Source organism: Spinacia oleracea, chromosome 4 (genome assembly GCF_020520425.1).
Source record: "Spinacia oleracea cultivar Varoflay chromosome 4, BTI_SOV_V1, whole genome shotgun sequence".
In the NCBI taxonomy this organism is placed as follows: Eukaryota; Viridiplantae; Streptophyta; class Magnoliopsida; order Caryophyllales; family Amaranthaceae; genus Spinacia; species Spinacia oleracea.
Genome location: NC_079490.1, coordinates 127,929,562 through 127,945,319, shown reverse-complemented (window position 1 = coordinate 127,945,319; position 15,758 = coordinate 127,929,562). Strand labels below are relative to the sequence as shown.

The 15,758-nt window shown below is 35.8% G+C and overlaps 1 protein-coding gene across 1 annotated transcript; it reads right to left on the bottom strand.

The window, feature by feature from the left end:
• Positions 1-3,704: 3,704 nt before the first annotated feature.
• Positions 3,705-4,169, bottom strand: LOC110788235 (heavy metal-associated isoprenylated plant protein 23-like). Its single transcript, XM_021992869.2, has 2 exons — positions 4,121-4,169; positions 3,705-4,012 (listed from the first exon to the last, which is right to left on the bottom strand). Exons 1-2 carry the CDS (start codon positions 4,167-4,169, stop codon positions 3,705-3,707), a joined length of 357 nt encoding a protein of 118 aa, XP_021848561.2.
• Positions 4,170-15,758: the final 11,589 nt, after the last annotated feature.

Genomic DNA, 15,758 nt, shown 5'->3' with positions numbered 1-15,758 from the left:
GTACTTCGTAGATTTCACCTTCTACGAGAGTTCGTTGAAAGAAAAGAAGTCGAGATAAGCAAAATTGGAACTGATGACAACATATCAGATCCATTAACTAAACCTCTGCCGCAAGCGAAGCACAACTCGCACACTGCAGCTATGGGAATCAAGCATATTGGAGAATGGCTTTGATGTCTCTGTTTAATGTTTTAAAGTTTTAGAGTTTAAATCTTTGTAAAACATTATTGGTTAATCATTCACAATAAATGAAAGGAATTCATTTTTCCATTTAATTTGTGGTTTATTAAATGATGAGTCCCTTCAACTTGACGATATATTCAAGATAGACTGTCAGGACCAGTCCTGTGACTAAGAAATGTCTATCAAGTGAACTTGAATGTCAAAGGTTGAAAATGGTCCCTAATCGGAGTTTTCTATAAAATTGGACGCATAGAAAACGTTAGACGATTAGAATGCAAGATGACTAGTAGTTCTGTTTCTTGAACTATGTGGACATGGCAATGTCATAATCATTTGCATAGATACTTACTTTGGGAAGACTAGTATCGGACAAGACCTATGAAACTTTACTGTAAGAGATGAAAGTCTGTCATAAGTAAATTTCATTAAATTATTAGACACTAAATCCTCAATACCTGAGTGATTTGAGATTACTTGTTTGAGAACTGGTTGCTTTGACGTTGACCAACCGTCGCACCGTAAAAGGAGGCTATAAAGGCAACGCTCAGGTAATCACCTATCAAACGAAGTCTAATCTCAAGATCGCAAGATTGGGATTGTCCTCCCATAAATCGGGATGAGATGCTTAAAAGTTGTACAAGGCCACTCGGAGAGCTAGAAACTGTGAAATGCATGGCCGTGCTCGGATGAATCATAGGCTATGATTATCTGTTTATTTGATCAGTTGAACTCTGAAACCGAGGAACACCTCTGGACATAATAAGGATGACAACTCTTACCTTATGTTCAAGAGCAAGCATCGAGCGACAAAGGAATTAGGAAATGCACACTTGTCCCTAAGGACAAGTGGGAGACTGAAGGAAATAATGCCCTTGGTCCAAGTATGCATTCTATGTTAAGTCTAATAAATGCGGTTCAGTATTAATTAACAAGTTAATAATTCAGTGAGATCAAGTGAGCTGAATGCCTAGCTAGAGGCCGCTTCAGTTCAAGTGGAATTAATGATATTAATCCACAGCTTACTCTTGACTGAACCCGTAGGGTCACACAAATAGTACGTAAACGGATCAAGTATTTAATGGCATTAAATACTCCATCTATGAATATTCGGAACCGACGGATCTTGGTTTCAGTGGGAGCTAAGATCGTCACAGGCAAGAAATGAATACTCCGGAAACGATGATATTGCCGGAAACGGAAATATGGATCGTATCGGAAATATGAATATTATCCAAGTCGTAGATGTTGCCGGAAACGGAAACATGGTACATATCGGAAAATATTATTGGAAATGGAAATATTACCAGAATCGGAAATATTGCCGGAAACGGAAATATTGTCAGAATCGGAAATATTACCGGAATCGGAAAATAATTCCGGAAACGGAAATATTAAATATTTGTTCGAAACGGAAATTAATTCCGGAATCGGAAATATTAAATATTATTCGTATCGGAAATAAATTCCGGAACTGGAAATTTAATCGGAAGCGTATCGTACGAATTAGCATCGGACGAGGCCTGCCGGACGAAGGCCCAGCACGAAGCCGGGCCATCGCCCAGCAAGCACACACGCCACAAGCCCAGCCAAGGCAGCGCCCAGGCCTACCGCAAGGCAGGCCCAGCGCGCGCCAAGGCCACGGATGCGTGGGCCGCGCTGCGTGGGCTGCTGCTCGCACGCGCATGGGCAGCCCTTGTGGCTGCCGTGTGTGTGTGAGTTTGTGCTCATGCGTGATTCCTAAATCTACAAGAGTCAGTGTATGATTAAATTTCTATTCCTAATTGGATAAATTAATTAAATAGAATTCATGTAGGATTCTAATTTCAATTAATTCGTATCCTACTAGGATTACGATTCCTTTTCCATAACTCTATAAATAAAGGCCTAGGGGTCATTATTTAGAAAACAAGTTTTAAGTATTCAAAACTAAGATTTTTAAGCAGAAAAATCAGCCAATATTCTTGCCTACCTAACCGAAAATATTAGAACCTTAAGGGCGATTCTAGTTGGTCAATCTTAAGGCGGATCCGGACGTGCTGTGGACTATCTACGGAGGGACGACACTTGGAGTCCTAAAGACTTGTTCTTGTTCGGTTCGGGCGCAGCTAGGGAAGGCACGCAACAAAGAGTATGCATCTAAACTATGCTAAATGATTATGTGTAAATAATATGTTTCCTGGCTTTATGGTTTTTCCGCATGATTTATGAACTGTCATATGAATCATAACCTAACAGGTGGGTAGATCAGAACAATGGTGTACATTTCGACAAGCAAGGGTTCACTTTAGTTGATTTTCAGAGAGTGGGCTGTAAGGATGAGCCATTTGTATTTGCTTCCCAAGCAAAACAGGTTTTTTATGTGATTGACCCGGCTGATAAAAGGCGAATGTTGTTTTATCGTCAAATAAAAGATCTGCATTTGGAGACCATGATGTGGATGACATGGAAGATCCTTCATTCTCATTACAATCTCAAACAATTAGGAATAATGAAGTGGAAAATCAGTTTTACATTCGAGATGATCATGAAGAGGGGATATGGGGTGCTAATGAATCTGAGTCAAGTAAGAAAAAGGGAAAAGAGGGAAAAAAGAGAAAAAAGACCTAAAAAAATTAACATGGATGGTAAACCCAAAAGGATGTTTTGTTGAGTCTTAGTTATGAAAGTTTATTAACTTATTATCTTAGTTAGGAAAGGATCTGATGTTGAGTCTCATCGTATAACATTTCATTTCTGTATGTTACATTATACATGTTTCTATGTACTGATTAATTTTGATTTTACCCCTTGCGCTCCTCTTTTTTTCCTAATTTGTTTCTATAGGTTGTTCTGACTTATTCTTTTAATTTGACTCTACGACAGGGAGTTTATCAATGGCTTGCTCTAAAGTTGGAGTTTTATTTTGGCTCTCTTTCCTGAAGTAGTGATCAGTGAAAATGCAAATATTTTTCCGTTTTTGCTTATGGTAGGTTCCACTACTTCTGCTTGTTGTTTTCTGTTTGATTTGCTACTTTGATTTCAGCAAACCTTGAGTTTTTAGCAATGGTAAAGCTTTCACTTCTAGTATTTATTTAGATCTCTGATAAATCATAGTTACTTTGAATTTATGTCAAAGCATTTTTGTGCTGAATACCTGATAATTTCAGATGCTTGAATTATGGAATCTGTCACCTAACTATAAAAACATGGCAGGAGCTACAAGCTTTTCCAAATAGCATATCTTAACTAGGTTACTTCTTTTCAGAGTTATTTGATGAGTACCGACGCAGGAAATGATATACTGTGAACCGGCCTTAGTTGACTTTCTTGCAAGCTTAATTTCAGACAGGTTTGAACTAATTATATTGCCTCCTTTCGACAAGGCATTTCAATCTAGGCGTATCATGATTACTGGTTGTAGGAAAACTTATAGGAGTATATTTATCATTAGACATTAGTCGTAGAAAATTTACATAGCATAGCCAAAAGTGTAACAAAACAAAGCTCATACCATCAAAATTGGAACAAAAAACAGAAGTGATCTACATAATAGACCAAGCATTTGGGTTATCATCACTGAACATGGAGATAAGAGGGTCCTGATCATATCGGGAGACTGTACCAATTTTCGGGGTTTCAACAAAATCCACCATCCTGACATAACCAGGAGGGGCATCCTTATTATAAGAAGCCAAAGCATAAGGCTGAGATACCAAATTGTAAGGCACATATGGCCATATTTCTGCTTTCTTCCCTGTTGATTTTGCCTTCTTCAACACCTTATTTGCTTCTGCATATCCTGATACTGTCACCTTCTGCTGCTTCCTATTTATCTCCATTTTCTTCACCCCTGAAAAACCAACCATATTTCACCTATGTTAGGATATCATAACCTTAAGAAACGAATTACAATTACTCACTGTAACAAAAAAATAGCAAAAGGGAAGAAGAAATTTACCAGAGAGTGAAGATAAAGCCGAACTCAACATCAGATGTGCGTACCACATTAGTTATAACGTCAAAAGAGTTATCTTCAAATGGAAGCTTAGGATTAACGTTCAAGTCTTGCACGATATATTCTGTCAGGACCTGCAAAAAGAATCTAGTTAGACTTGCTTGGGATGAGACTAATATTCACCTTTACAACCAGAGGATCAGAGAAAGCATAAATATCATAACTCATCTAAGAGCTTACTTAGTTGCTAGAGTCACACTATATTATTCTATAACTGGCACTAATTGTAATTTGCTATTAAATATGTTAGAAACCAGTAAGAAGCCAAGATCAGCTTTCTTCACCCACTTCAAGTAGAAAGAAGTTTATCTCTCATCTATAAGTAGAAAGTATCTGTTTGTTACAATTTTATTTGATCCAACGATTTCTTCTTTAGTATTACTACCTTTAAGTGGTTAAGAAGTGCTAATATATGGTAAGTAATCTTGTTCAATGTTTATTTCTTGAAGTTGAAAACTTCTCCAGGCATTTGCACATATAGGATATAGTTGACAAAAAATATGACTATTTCCCAGGCTACCAGCCCCTCTTGAAGCTAAGAAATTCCAGTACAGCTATTTCCATAACAGGCAAGTGGTTAGACCCTGCTCTGTAACTCTGTACCATCTATTCCCAGGCCCTCTTGATGCTAAGAAATTCAAGTCCAATTTTGTTCATTACAGGCAAGTCGTTAGACGCCGGTCTGTAAGTCTGCATCATCCCTTGAGGCTTGAAATTCCCTTTGTTGGATAGAAAGTCAGAAACGGTACACTCAGCGAAAAAACAAACATCTTTTGGAATCAGGACAGAAAGAAAAGGCAGAACAAGACTAGAGAAAGAAGACAATATCTAACATGGTTTCAACAGCCTAGCAAGAGAACTAACCCTTATGATAAACTCAATTACAAGAATATCTCCTAAAGTTAAAACAAATTGTCAATCGAACAAAAGTCCTAACAGAAGTGTTTTTTATGAGTTATTATTGACATAAAATCATAAAGGCAATACAGTAAGTTGAGTCAAACTGAAAATTGCTAGTATGAGACTGAAAATTGAAAATTACCCAAGCTATGTATCTCCTTGACCGTTCCTTCTGGTTCATTTACCTCAAATCTTGTGGTACAGGTGCAACCCTGACCGGTTTCAGTCACAGTTACAGTTTCAGTTAAGATTCAGATATTCAGATTCAGATTAAGATACTGTATGATATATAACCAACAACTTATCAACTGATTCAACCAAGTAATAGATCAGTGTTTCGTCACAAAGTATGAGACTGAAAATTTCTTTTAACAGTTAAACTTACAAAATTTCATGGTTTCTTCCAGATTAATGGCTTCTTTAAATATTGATCAAAAAGGAGGTGGCGATGAATCTGATAATGGAGATGGCCTCCCTTCTTATAAGGGAAAAGAGGATAAAGGTCGTGGTGCTACTAGGATGGCTGCATTGGTTCGAGCTAGAAATAGAGGTGTGATATTCGATGTTCAGTGGAATGCCAATGGGCTACCAATCGGGACTGATAGTGATAAATTGATGAGTTATTGAGGGGCTAGCATCCACAAGAATGTCCCTATCATCTACGACAATTGGCACAAAGTTCCTAAAAGTTTGAAGGATGCTCTTTTTGAGGATCTCCCAGTAATATTCTTTACTCTATTACTAAAAGAGATGTATGTTTGATCCTTTTGAATAATTTCATTTAATTCTATTATTACTTTAATGCAGATAACATTTAGGGTTAGCGAGAGAGAGAAATCCTGGTTTCTAAAGAAAGGAGGGCGGTGTTGGAGTAACTTCAAATCTGATATATCAAGAAATTGGTTGTTTGATCAACATGGGAAGTTGTGAGAAAAGACACCTAAGAAATATGACTTTATTGATAGCATCCATTGGAAAAAGTGTGTGAAAAGTCGTCTTTCTGATGAATTTCAGGTATATATTGCGCCTATAAGAAACTAATTAAGGAACCAACGAAGTATATGATAATTAGTTTAGATTTTTGAATAATCAAACTTACTATTTGATGTTGCTGTAATTATTAATGCTTGCTTGACTAGGAAAAAAGTGAGGCTAATTGAGAACGTGCAAGTAATAATGACTATCCTCAAAGGAAAGGACGAAAAGGTTGTGCTAGATTTGAACAAGATGTGGTATGTATTAAAGTTATTATATTTACATTATATAATTATTCCATGTAATTCCTCTGACATTTACTTTTGTTTTGTTTTTAGATTAAAAACATTCGAGCAGAACCAGGTGGTAAAATTGTAACATCTGTAGGTCTTGGCCAATTGTGGAAACTTATGAGAACTGACAAAGATGAGAACATTATACCTTCAGCTAAAGAAGTCGCTGATCGAATTGTATGAATTTGTCCTTTGTTTTTTAACGTATGTATTTAATCGTATAGTGATTTTAATGTCTAAGGACTGTACTCTTATTTGGTTCTAATGTGTTACAGGATGACCTAATGCATTGCTCATCTCAAGGTGAGTTTGTTGATAAAGTACGTGACGATGTACTATATAGGGCTTTGCAAAAAAAAGAGGGTGGTGGTCGAGTAAGGGTTGTTGGTGCTGGAGTAACACCTACAAGTTACGATGGAAAATTGCCTTCAAGGGAAGTCTGCTTAGATAAGATGGCTGAAATGGATGCACGTGTGAAGTCATTGGAACGTGAAATGATTGAATTGAAAAGTTCAAATCCCAAGAAAAAAAAGACACATTGTGATGAGGAGGAGATTGTTGAAGATCGAAGCCCTAATGAAGTTTCTTTGGAATTGAAAAGTTTGAAGTCAAAGGAAAAAAAGAGACACCGTGAGGAGGAGATTTTCGCAGATCGAAGTCCTGATGAAGTTGCTTGGAAATTAAAAACTTCAAAGTCTAAGGAAAACAAGAGGCTTCGTGAGAAAGAGATTGTTGTAGATGGAAGGCCTGATGAAGTTGCTCTAAAACTCAAAGTTTCAAAGTCTAAGGAAAACATGACACATTGTGAGGATGAGATTATTGAAGATCGATGCCCCGATGAGGTTGTTTCGGAAAGTAGCAAATGTACTCGTATTCCCGAGGTAACAACTTCCCGTTTTTGCCATCTTTCCAATACACTAAATATGAAAGTTTTACTCTGGCAGACAAGTTTCTTGGCCCTATTCTTTTCATGCACGCCAGCGAACTTTTGGAACTCTTTGTAACGGAACTCAACTTACTGTACTCTATTATTAATATTTGGTCATCTTTTTACTCACTTTCCTTGAAACTGAGTTTGATTGAACTTATTAGCCCTGAATTGATAAAGTTTTCTGGATAAATGGTTTAATTGAACTTATTAGTCTGTTATAGTAAAATATGGCCGAAATTCTATGTTGATTAGTGGTTTTCTGAGTTTTTATAGCACTAATAATAGTGTTTTTTCAACATTCTGTAATCTGCCTCAATTAATGAGTTCACTCTATTATTTGATTGACTTAAAGCTATGAAGGCTTTAGTAAGTATTTTCATCAGTGAAGAACTTGAACTTGCTGTAGTTTGGTGTTTTGTTCCTCCCTTGGTATCCCCTTTTCACATGTTCCATATTTTAGTTTGATGCTCTTTTCTATGCTTAAAAACTAGTGTTGTGTAGGGAATAATTGCATGCCGGTTCTCTTTATCCGATCCCAGTTATAGAGTGGTCGCTAGGGGAAAGGTGCATAATGTCAACAACGATTCTGTGGTGCACAAAGCGTCACTACCACCAGGCTATATGAGAGTTGGTATTGACTACACAACCGAGGAACTCACACCTTTGCCCCATGCCTCTCGATAATGGTGAAGCATCCATCATCAAAGAAGCAATAGGGACAATTGTTTTGTAGCCTACTTAACTCATTATTGTGGATAACCCGGTATAAAGTTAATCTTGTTATTCTTTCTATATAACTGTATATTGGCCTCCTCTGTCTATGAAATTTCAAAATGTGTTTTTTCTTGTTTGATATAATAATCAGAGCTTGGTTTACAAGTGTTCACAGGATAAAGGTTCTCCAAAATGCAAAGATAAAAAGACTAAAGCTTCTCCGTCAAATAACATCGTCAGAAAACTGAATTCGAAGGCGAAACCCCTTGCTGCCTTTAAAGATGATTCCTCTCATGCGTCGTCCGAGTTCCAACCGCAAAAGTTGGATGAAAACCATGAAACGATGGTTCCTTTACCTGATATACTTTCTCCTGATCTTCAGATCATGCACAAGTAGACTTTGAATATGAACCACGACGAGCAAGTTTAAATCCTTATTAACATAGGAGTTCCCGGTAAAAATAAGCAAATCAGTATCGGCCGAGAGGAGATTTTTCAATTCCTAGCCCAAGCACAAATCAGAGATTATCATATGTTGACTTACATGTCGTGAGTTCTATTTGGTTTTTGGTTCATAATATGTTTTATGATTTATTTAGTATATCTAGTGTTTGTAATTTACTTTTTATGATGAATTGGTAGGTTATTGCATCGTTGCTGCCAAATGAGAGGAGTAATCAGTTTATTTGGCTTCCTATGCCCATCTGGAATATCTCCTGTACCACAAGTTAAGAAGTGCGAGATACAGAAAATTCAAGAGGATCAAATATCCCGTTCCGAGTACATCAAGAATACATTGACCACAGTTGGGGCAACCAAAGGAAGAGTCTTCTTAGCACCGTATAATGATGGGTATAGTGTTTCTTAAGTTTTTTGTAACTGTATTTGTCCCTTATTGTATTTTGTTTAATTATTAATATTCTCCTATTAATTACATCTTACTATACAGGCGCCATTGGGTGATGTGTGTCATTGATCCGTACAATGATGTTGTGTATTTTCTGGATCCTCTAAACAATGAAAAGTACAAGGGCACAGGGCACAGGGAAAGGAGTTCAAGACGATTTGCGTAAGATTGTAGAAAGGTAAGCATAAATATTTCTATTCCAATAATCTATAAACCTTATATCAGGAAGTTTAGACACGAACTGAAACTGATTCAAACAAAAAACAAAATATATATACAGTTCAGATAGGACAGGAACTTAATCTGTTTCAGTAATTCAGTGCTGTCTTGTTGGGATGATGATTTTCCTTTTGATTTGTGCTAAAATTGTTGAGTCTCATATGGTCTCATCAGTTACCTGCATACCTTGGATTGTTTTACGGTGTTGCTCCATTTTAAAGCAACATCCCTGCGACATTGAAAATTAACTATTTGTTATTCTTTGCAAATGGACTTTCATTTTTAGCCTGAAAGACAGCCTAGAATGCAGCACGATTCAGTACATTTGTTTAGTTCAAGCAAACTTTGAACCTGTGTGTCTTGAATGCTTGTACTCTTCCAATAAATGATGAAATGTGCCGAGGTTAATACAATGCAATAATGTAGAAAAAAATCCTTCCAGATTGCCTTAGCTGTTCAGTGTCAAAGCCAAGAAACCAGGTGAAGCAGTCCAAATTCCAAAATATAGCCAGCTAGCCTGATCCTAGTTTTGTTAGCCATTTCTATAGCAACCAAACAGATGAGACATAGGGGTTGTGCCTTTTGAGATCAGCAAATCTCTTAATACAAATGAAGGGCAGCAAAATAAATTAATGCATGAGTAGTCATAAATACCTCATAAGAATCGATAATATCTTTGAATTTCTGCTCTGCTCCAGGTTCTCTATAGTAAGAACAAAGCAGGAAAACAAAATTAACGTTTATACATAGCTCACAAGTACAAGATAAACTTGCAAGAAAATAACACTTGAAATGAGACTTGAAATAATCTACGAAGTATTAGTTGAGATTAAAACAGTTTACTAGGAGAAACAAACATTTAAACATCACATTAGGATTGAACCACAAACCAGGAGTAGTCATAAATAGTTGGGATAAATAGAATAGAAAAGGCCAGCACTAGGCCAGACTAACTGACTGATTGCACAAATAACAGAACTCTTAAACTTGGGATTTATAGGATTTTTGTCACTTCTAAATATAGTTGGAAGTAAGAACTACAGAAAAGTCCAGCACCAGACCAGACTGACTGACAACAATAACTTGGCCAAAATTGACCAGGGTTAACCAGAACCAAGCCCTAGAAACATCTGATTTAGCACCAGACCAGACTGACTGTTGGATTCTCTACAAATTATGTGGCTACTGCGTTACTGATTCAGGCACATGAGTCCGAACGCTATGTTGAATCATTCACTATATATAACGAATTGCAGATAAAATTAACTTCAACAGTAGCCAATCTTTTCTTTTTCATACCACAATAGAAAATACAGCAGGGTTTAAGTTCTTCCGAATGAAGTATGACTTTAAGTGACTTGTTTTTTAAGCGAAAACTTCAGATAGAAATACACAATCCTTCAGTTCATTTCTCATATAAATTCTCTGTTGTTCATTAGTAGGCAATGCAGGAGGTACAACCTGTGCACCAGGAATTCTCTGTTGTTCATTAGTAGGCAACGCAGTAGGTGGTTTACCCCCTGCATATGATGGCGTTCTTTTTTGATTATAATGATTGATTTCTTTATCTAATTCTACAGACGAAACATCTAGCTGAGCTCAGATTATACACTCTCATTCAACACTGAAGTATAGATGTATAATATATGTTATCTTACAGTGTGCAGACGCAGCTTCTAGTTGAGCTAAACTCCCGTTTCTGGCACTAGAACTAAGTCTCTGTATAGATATATAATATATGTTGGTTTTGTTTGCAGAGCACTTTTTGGTTTTCGAAACGAAAAATGATTGTTGAAGAAAACTAAAATGAGCACCAAGAGGATACATATACAAGTATGTCATATGATTTATGTTTATTGGAATTTTTATTTGTTTTTTAAAAGTATTGAAAAGTAATTGATTGTATTTTGCCTATGTAGTGTCCTCGGCAAAAGAATGTCATGGATTCTAGATATTATGTCATGAGATACATGAAAGAGATCATCGACCATAAGCAAACTCGAATATTTGAAGATGTATGTATTTTTCTTTGTTCAATTAAGCCTAGACATTATTATATGCATTGTCACTAATTATGTTAATTTTCTCATTTTGTAGTACTTTCATGATTGCAATGTTCCGAATTATGATCAAGGACAAATTGATGAAGTCAGAGCTCAATGGACACGTCATGTTCTTCTCATGTGAATATTGTGATGTATTAATTATGTTTTCGACTAGAATTTCTCTAGAACGTTTTAATTTTATTTTATTGGTTTGAAATTAAAAGAAGTACTATATGACAAGGATACTTCTTTCTGTTTTGTAGTGTGTTTTTATTCTACTGTGTATTTAGGCATATATGATTTTAAGTTATGTACGAGACATCGAGACGTTTTTTTGATATGATAGAAATGAAGTTGGATCTTATATGTATTCAATTTGATTACTCTGTGTAGGCTCTAAAATTTTTTTATATTTTATTACAGGTATTTAATAATTAAAAATTAAAATTTAAAAAGAGCCCGACAAAAATTAAAAAATGCACTTAAACAACAACGCTTTTTAGTTACACGCTATTATTTAATTTAAATTAAATTAATCATAAAATTTCCCGCCATATTGAAGCTTTAATAGCGCTTATATATTGAATGCTACTAAATGAGGAAAAAATGACAGCGCTTTTTAAAAGCGCTGTCATTCTTTTAACAGCGCTGCTAATTAACAACGCTTTAAAAGCGCTGTCTTTCATTGAAAAAAGCGCTATTAAAAGCTTATTTTGTTGTAGTTTTTGTTGTAGGTACAAGGGGATCTCCCAAAAAAACCCGCCCCACAGACAATCTGACATCCCTATATTCGATAAATAATCCAATTTCCCTTTCAAGTAAATTTTAAATATATTGACAAAAATTTATTACAAAGTATCAAAATTGATTGTATTAGCTATAATATTGAAAAAAAATGAAAAGTGATATACATAATTAGGATTGGGTGTGTGTTATCAAACCGATTAATTCAAACTCGCTCCAGCACAGAGGTGGATACATGTTATCCTTATACCCATCAACCAAAAATCCCTTTTTGTTATTCAACATTAGTCAATCATTTACGTTTAACTTTGTCGTTAGACCAATCTAAATTCCAAACCCGCCCCATCTTCAAGTGTGATTCACCATTTACGTAAATAAATTTTAATTTGCACGAAATTTTAAAGCGATATTGCAATCATTACAGTAATATATATAAAAAAAATGTTATTGCGAACATATTAATAATAAGAAAACTTAATCATCTAGATGTTATGACTTTGGACATAGTTGATTACGATATATTAGTCAAAATTTCAATCAACATGCTCTTAAGATCGCTTAAATAATATGAGTGAATAAATTATTATCCGTGCTTCGTACAAAAATATTACGATAATGAGAATGTTAAAAGGTTAATTTTGATATTTAAGATTAAATATAGGTTTCTTACTAAAGAAAGTATATGGCTAGGGCGCTCATTTTGCTAGTTAACAAAGAGTCTATAAAATGTTTGAGACAACCTTGTTAAATACATTAAGTCAATAGTTAATTTTGTTATGCACGCATATCCGGATTCCTTATAATATATGACACAAATTCTTAAAAAGTTGATAGCATTATAATAATGTAATTCATAGTCCAATCTAAACTATTTTAAGTTTTTCTTATCAAAGGAACGTTCGAACATATCTGTAATCAGTATATGACACCAATTTCTAAAAAAAACTTGATAGTACTTCCAATTAATCATAATTGTGTTATAAGAGAGGCAAATCAGAGAACGACATTTGTCATCTTTACATCGATTTGTCTCTCTTTTAGTATAGTACGGAGTATATAGATTTAAATTAAGAAATTTATTGACATGAGTAAATAAGTAATTCGTAGTATAATCAATTATTACTATAAGTAATTAGAAGATTTTGGGTAAAACGTATGCAAAGTATATTAATTATTTTGTCATAGGTTACCAATATTATAAAAGAGGCAAATCAGAGCGGCATATGTTCAGCTCCAGATCATTTGCCTCTCTTTTAGTATAATACTCCATATACATATGTGTTAGGTTATGACAAATATAAAACATATATTTCATGCGGAAAAACCATAAAGCCAGGAATCCAAATTAATTGCCACATAGTCAATTAGCATAATTTAGGATACACACATGTGACGCGTGCCTTCCCTAGCTGCTCCCGAACCGAACAAGAACAAGTTTAGGACTCCAAGTGTCGTCCCTCAGTAGATAGTCGACAGCACGTTCGGATCCGCCTTAGATTCAATTAACTAGAATATAGTCTAGGGTTTTATGTTATTCGAACTTAATTATTTGGCAAATAATTAAGCTTAGTTTAATCTTAAAACTATATGAATACTTATGATTATGTGTTATAAATTGTGATTATGTATCACCTATTTATAGGGAGGAAATATCGGACTTAGAGTTCCACTAGGATTTAATTTACTAATTCGATTAGAATTCTATTAAAATTAATCCTTTTTAGTGTTTAATTAAACGACTAACTCTAGTGGATGTAGGAAAACAACTAACCGGACAAATCCTAAGCGTCTAAGGATTCGTTGCGTGCACGAACACACACACATACACACACACAAGCAGCCCGAGAAGGGGCGCTGTGCGCTCGCGAGGCTCGGCCCAGCAGCGCTGGCACGCGGCCCATTGCAAGGGCACTACCAGCCTGCTTTGCCTTGCTCGCTGGGCCTGGCCTTGCTTCGTGCTCGGCTGGGCCTGCTTGCTTGGCGGGCTGCGTTGCTGTTGCTGCTCTCTTGCGCGGGCTTCGCTAGGCGCGGGCCTAGCTTCGTGCTGGGCCTTGCGTCTAGCAAGCTCGTTCGATCTTTATTTCGTACGTCGCGCATCCGATTCGTTTTCCGATTCCGGATTTCAATTTCGATTCGAACAATGTTTAATATTTCCGATTCCGGAATTTATTTCCTTTCGAACAAATATTTAATATTTTTTATTCCGGAATTTATTTGCGATTCCGATAATATTTCTGATTCCGGCAATATTTCCTTTTCCGACAATATTTCCGATTCCGGCAATATTTCCATTTCCAATAATATTTTCCGATACGTACCATGTTTCTGTTTCCGGCAACATCTACGACTTGTATAATATTTATATTTCCGTTACGATCCATATTTCCGTTTCCGGCAACATCTACGACTTGTATAATATTTATATTTCCGTTACGATCCATATTTCCGTTTCCGGCAATATCATCGTTTCCGGAGTATTCATAATTTACCTTTTGACGATTTCAGCTCCCATTGGAACCGAGATCCGTCGATTCCGAATATTCATAAATGGAGTATATAATTCACTTAAATACTTGATCCGTTCACGTACTATTTGTGTGACCCTACGGGTTCAGTCAAGAGTAAGTTGTGGATTAATATTATAAATTTCACTTGAACTGAAGCGGCCTCTAGCTAGGCATACAGCTCACCTCATCTCACTGAATTATTAACTTGCATAATTAATTAATATTGAACCGCATTTATTAGACTTAGAATTTAATAATGCATACTTGGACCAAGGGCATTATTTCCTTCAGTCTCCCACTTGTCCTTAGGGACAAGTGTGCATTGCCTAATTCCTTTGTCACTTAATGCTTGCTCATGAACATAAGGTAAGAGTAGTTATCATTATTATGTCTAGAGGTATTTCTCGATTTTAGAGTTCAACTGATCAAATAAACAGATAATCATAGCCTATGATTCATCTGAGCACGTCCATGAATTTTACAGTTTCTAGCTCTCCGAGTGGCCTTGTACAACTTTAGCATCTCATCCCGATTTATGGGAGGACAATCCCAATCTTGTGATCTTGAGATTAGACTTCGTTTGATAGGTGATTACCCGAGCGTTGCCGTTATGGCCTCCTTTTACGGTGCGACGGTTGACAACGTCAAATTAACCAGTTCTCAAACAAGTAATCTCAAATCACTCAGGTATTGAGGATTAGTGTCTAATAATTTCAATGAAATTTACTTATGATATATTTTCATCTCTTACAGTAAAGTTTCATAGGTTTGTCCGATACTAGTCTTCTCAAAGTAAGTATCTATGCAAATGATTGCGACATTGCCATGTCCACATAGTTCAAGAAACAGAACCTACTAGTCATCTTGCATTCTAGTCGTCTAGCGTTTTCTATTAGAAAACTCCGACCAGGGACCATTTTCAACTTTTGACGTTCAAGTTCACTTGATAGACATTTCTTAGTTACAGGACTGGTCCTGACAGTCTATCTTGAATATATCGTCAAATTTGAAGGGACTCATCATTTAATAAACCACAAATTAAATGGAAAATGAATTCTATTAATTTATATGAATGGTTAACCATTAACGTTATACAAAGTATTAAACTCTAAAACTTTAAAACATTAAATAAGGACATCAAAGCCATTCTCCAACTGAAGGAAATATGTCCTTCACCCAAGGTGCATTAAGTCTAATACCAAAGGTTCAGAATAATTGCGAATAATTAATTCAGTGAGATCAAGTGATCGGAACAGCTAGCTGGAGCAATGCTTCCGATCAGTGAGTTCTAATGGATATTGAACTCACAACTTACTCTTGACTGGACCTACAAGGTCACACCAATG

Bases quoted from the DNA above. Each gene is read 5' to 3' on its own strand.
- LOC110788235 (XM_021992869.2), bottom strand. From the start codon at position 4,169: ATGTGGTACGCACATCTGATGTTGAGTTCGGCTTTATCTTCACTCTCT. The intron at 4,013-4,120 runs GTAAATTTCTTC...TTGGTTTTTCAG, and splicing joins GGCTTTATCTTCACTCTCTG to GGGTGAAGAAAATGGAGATA.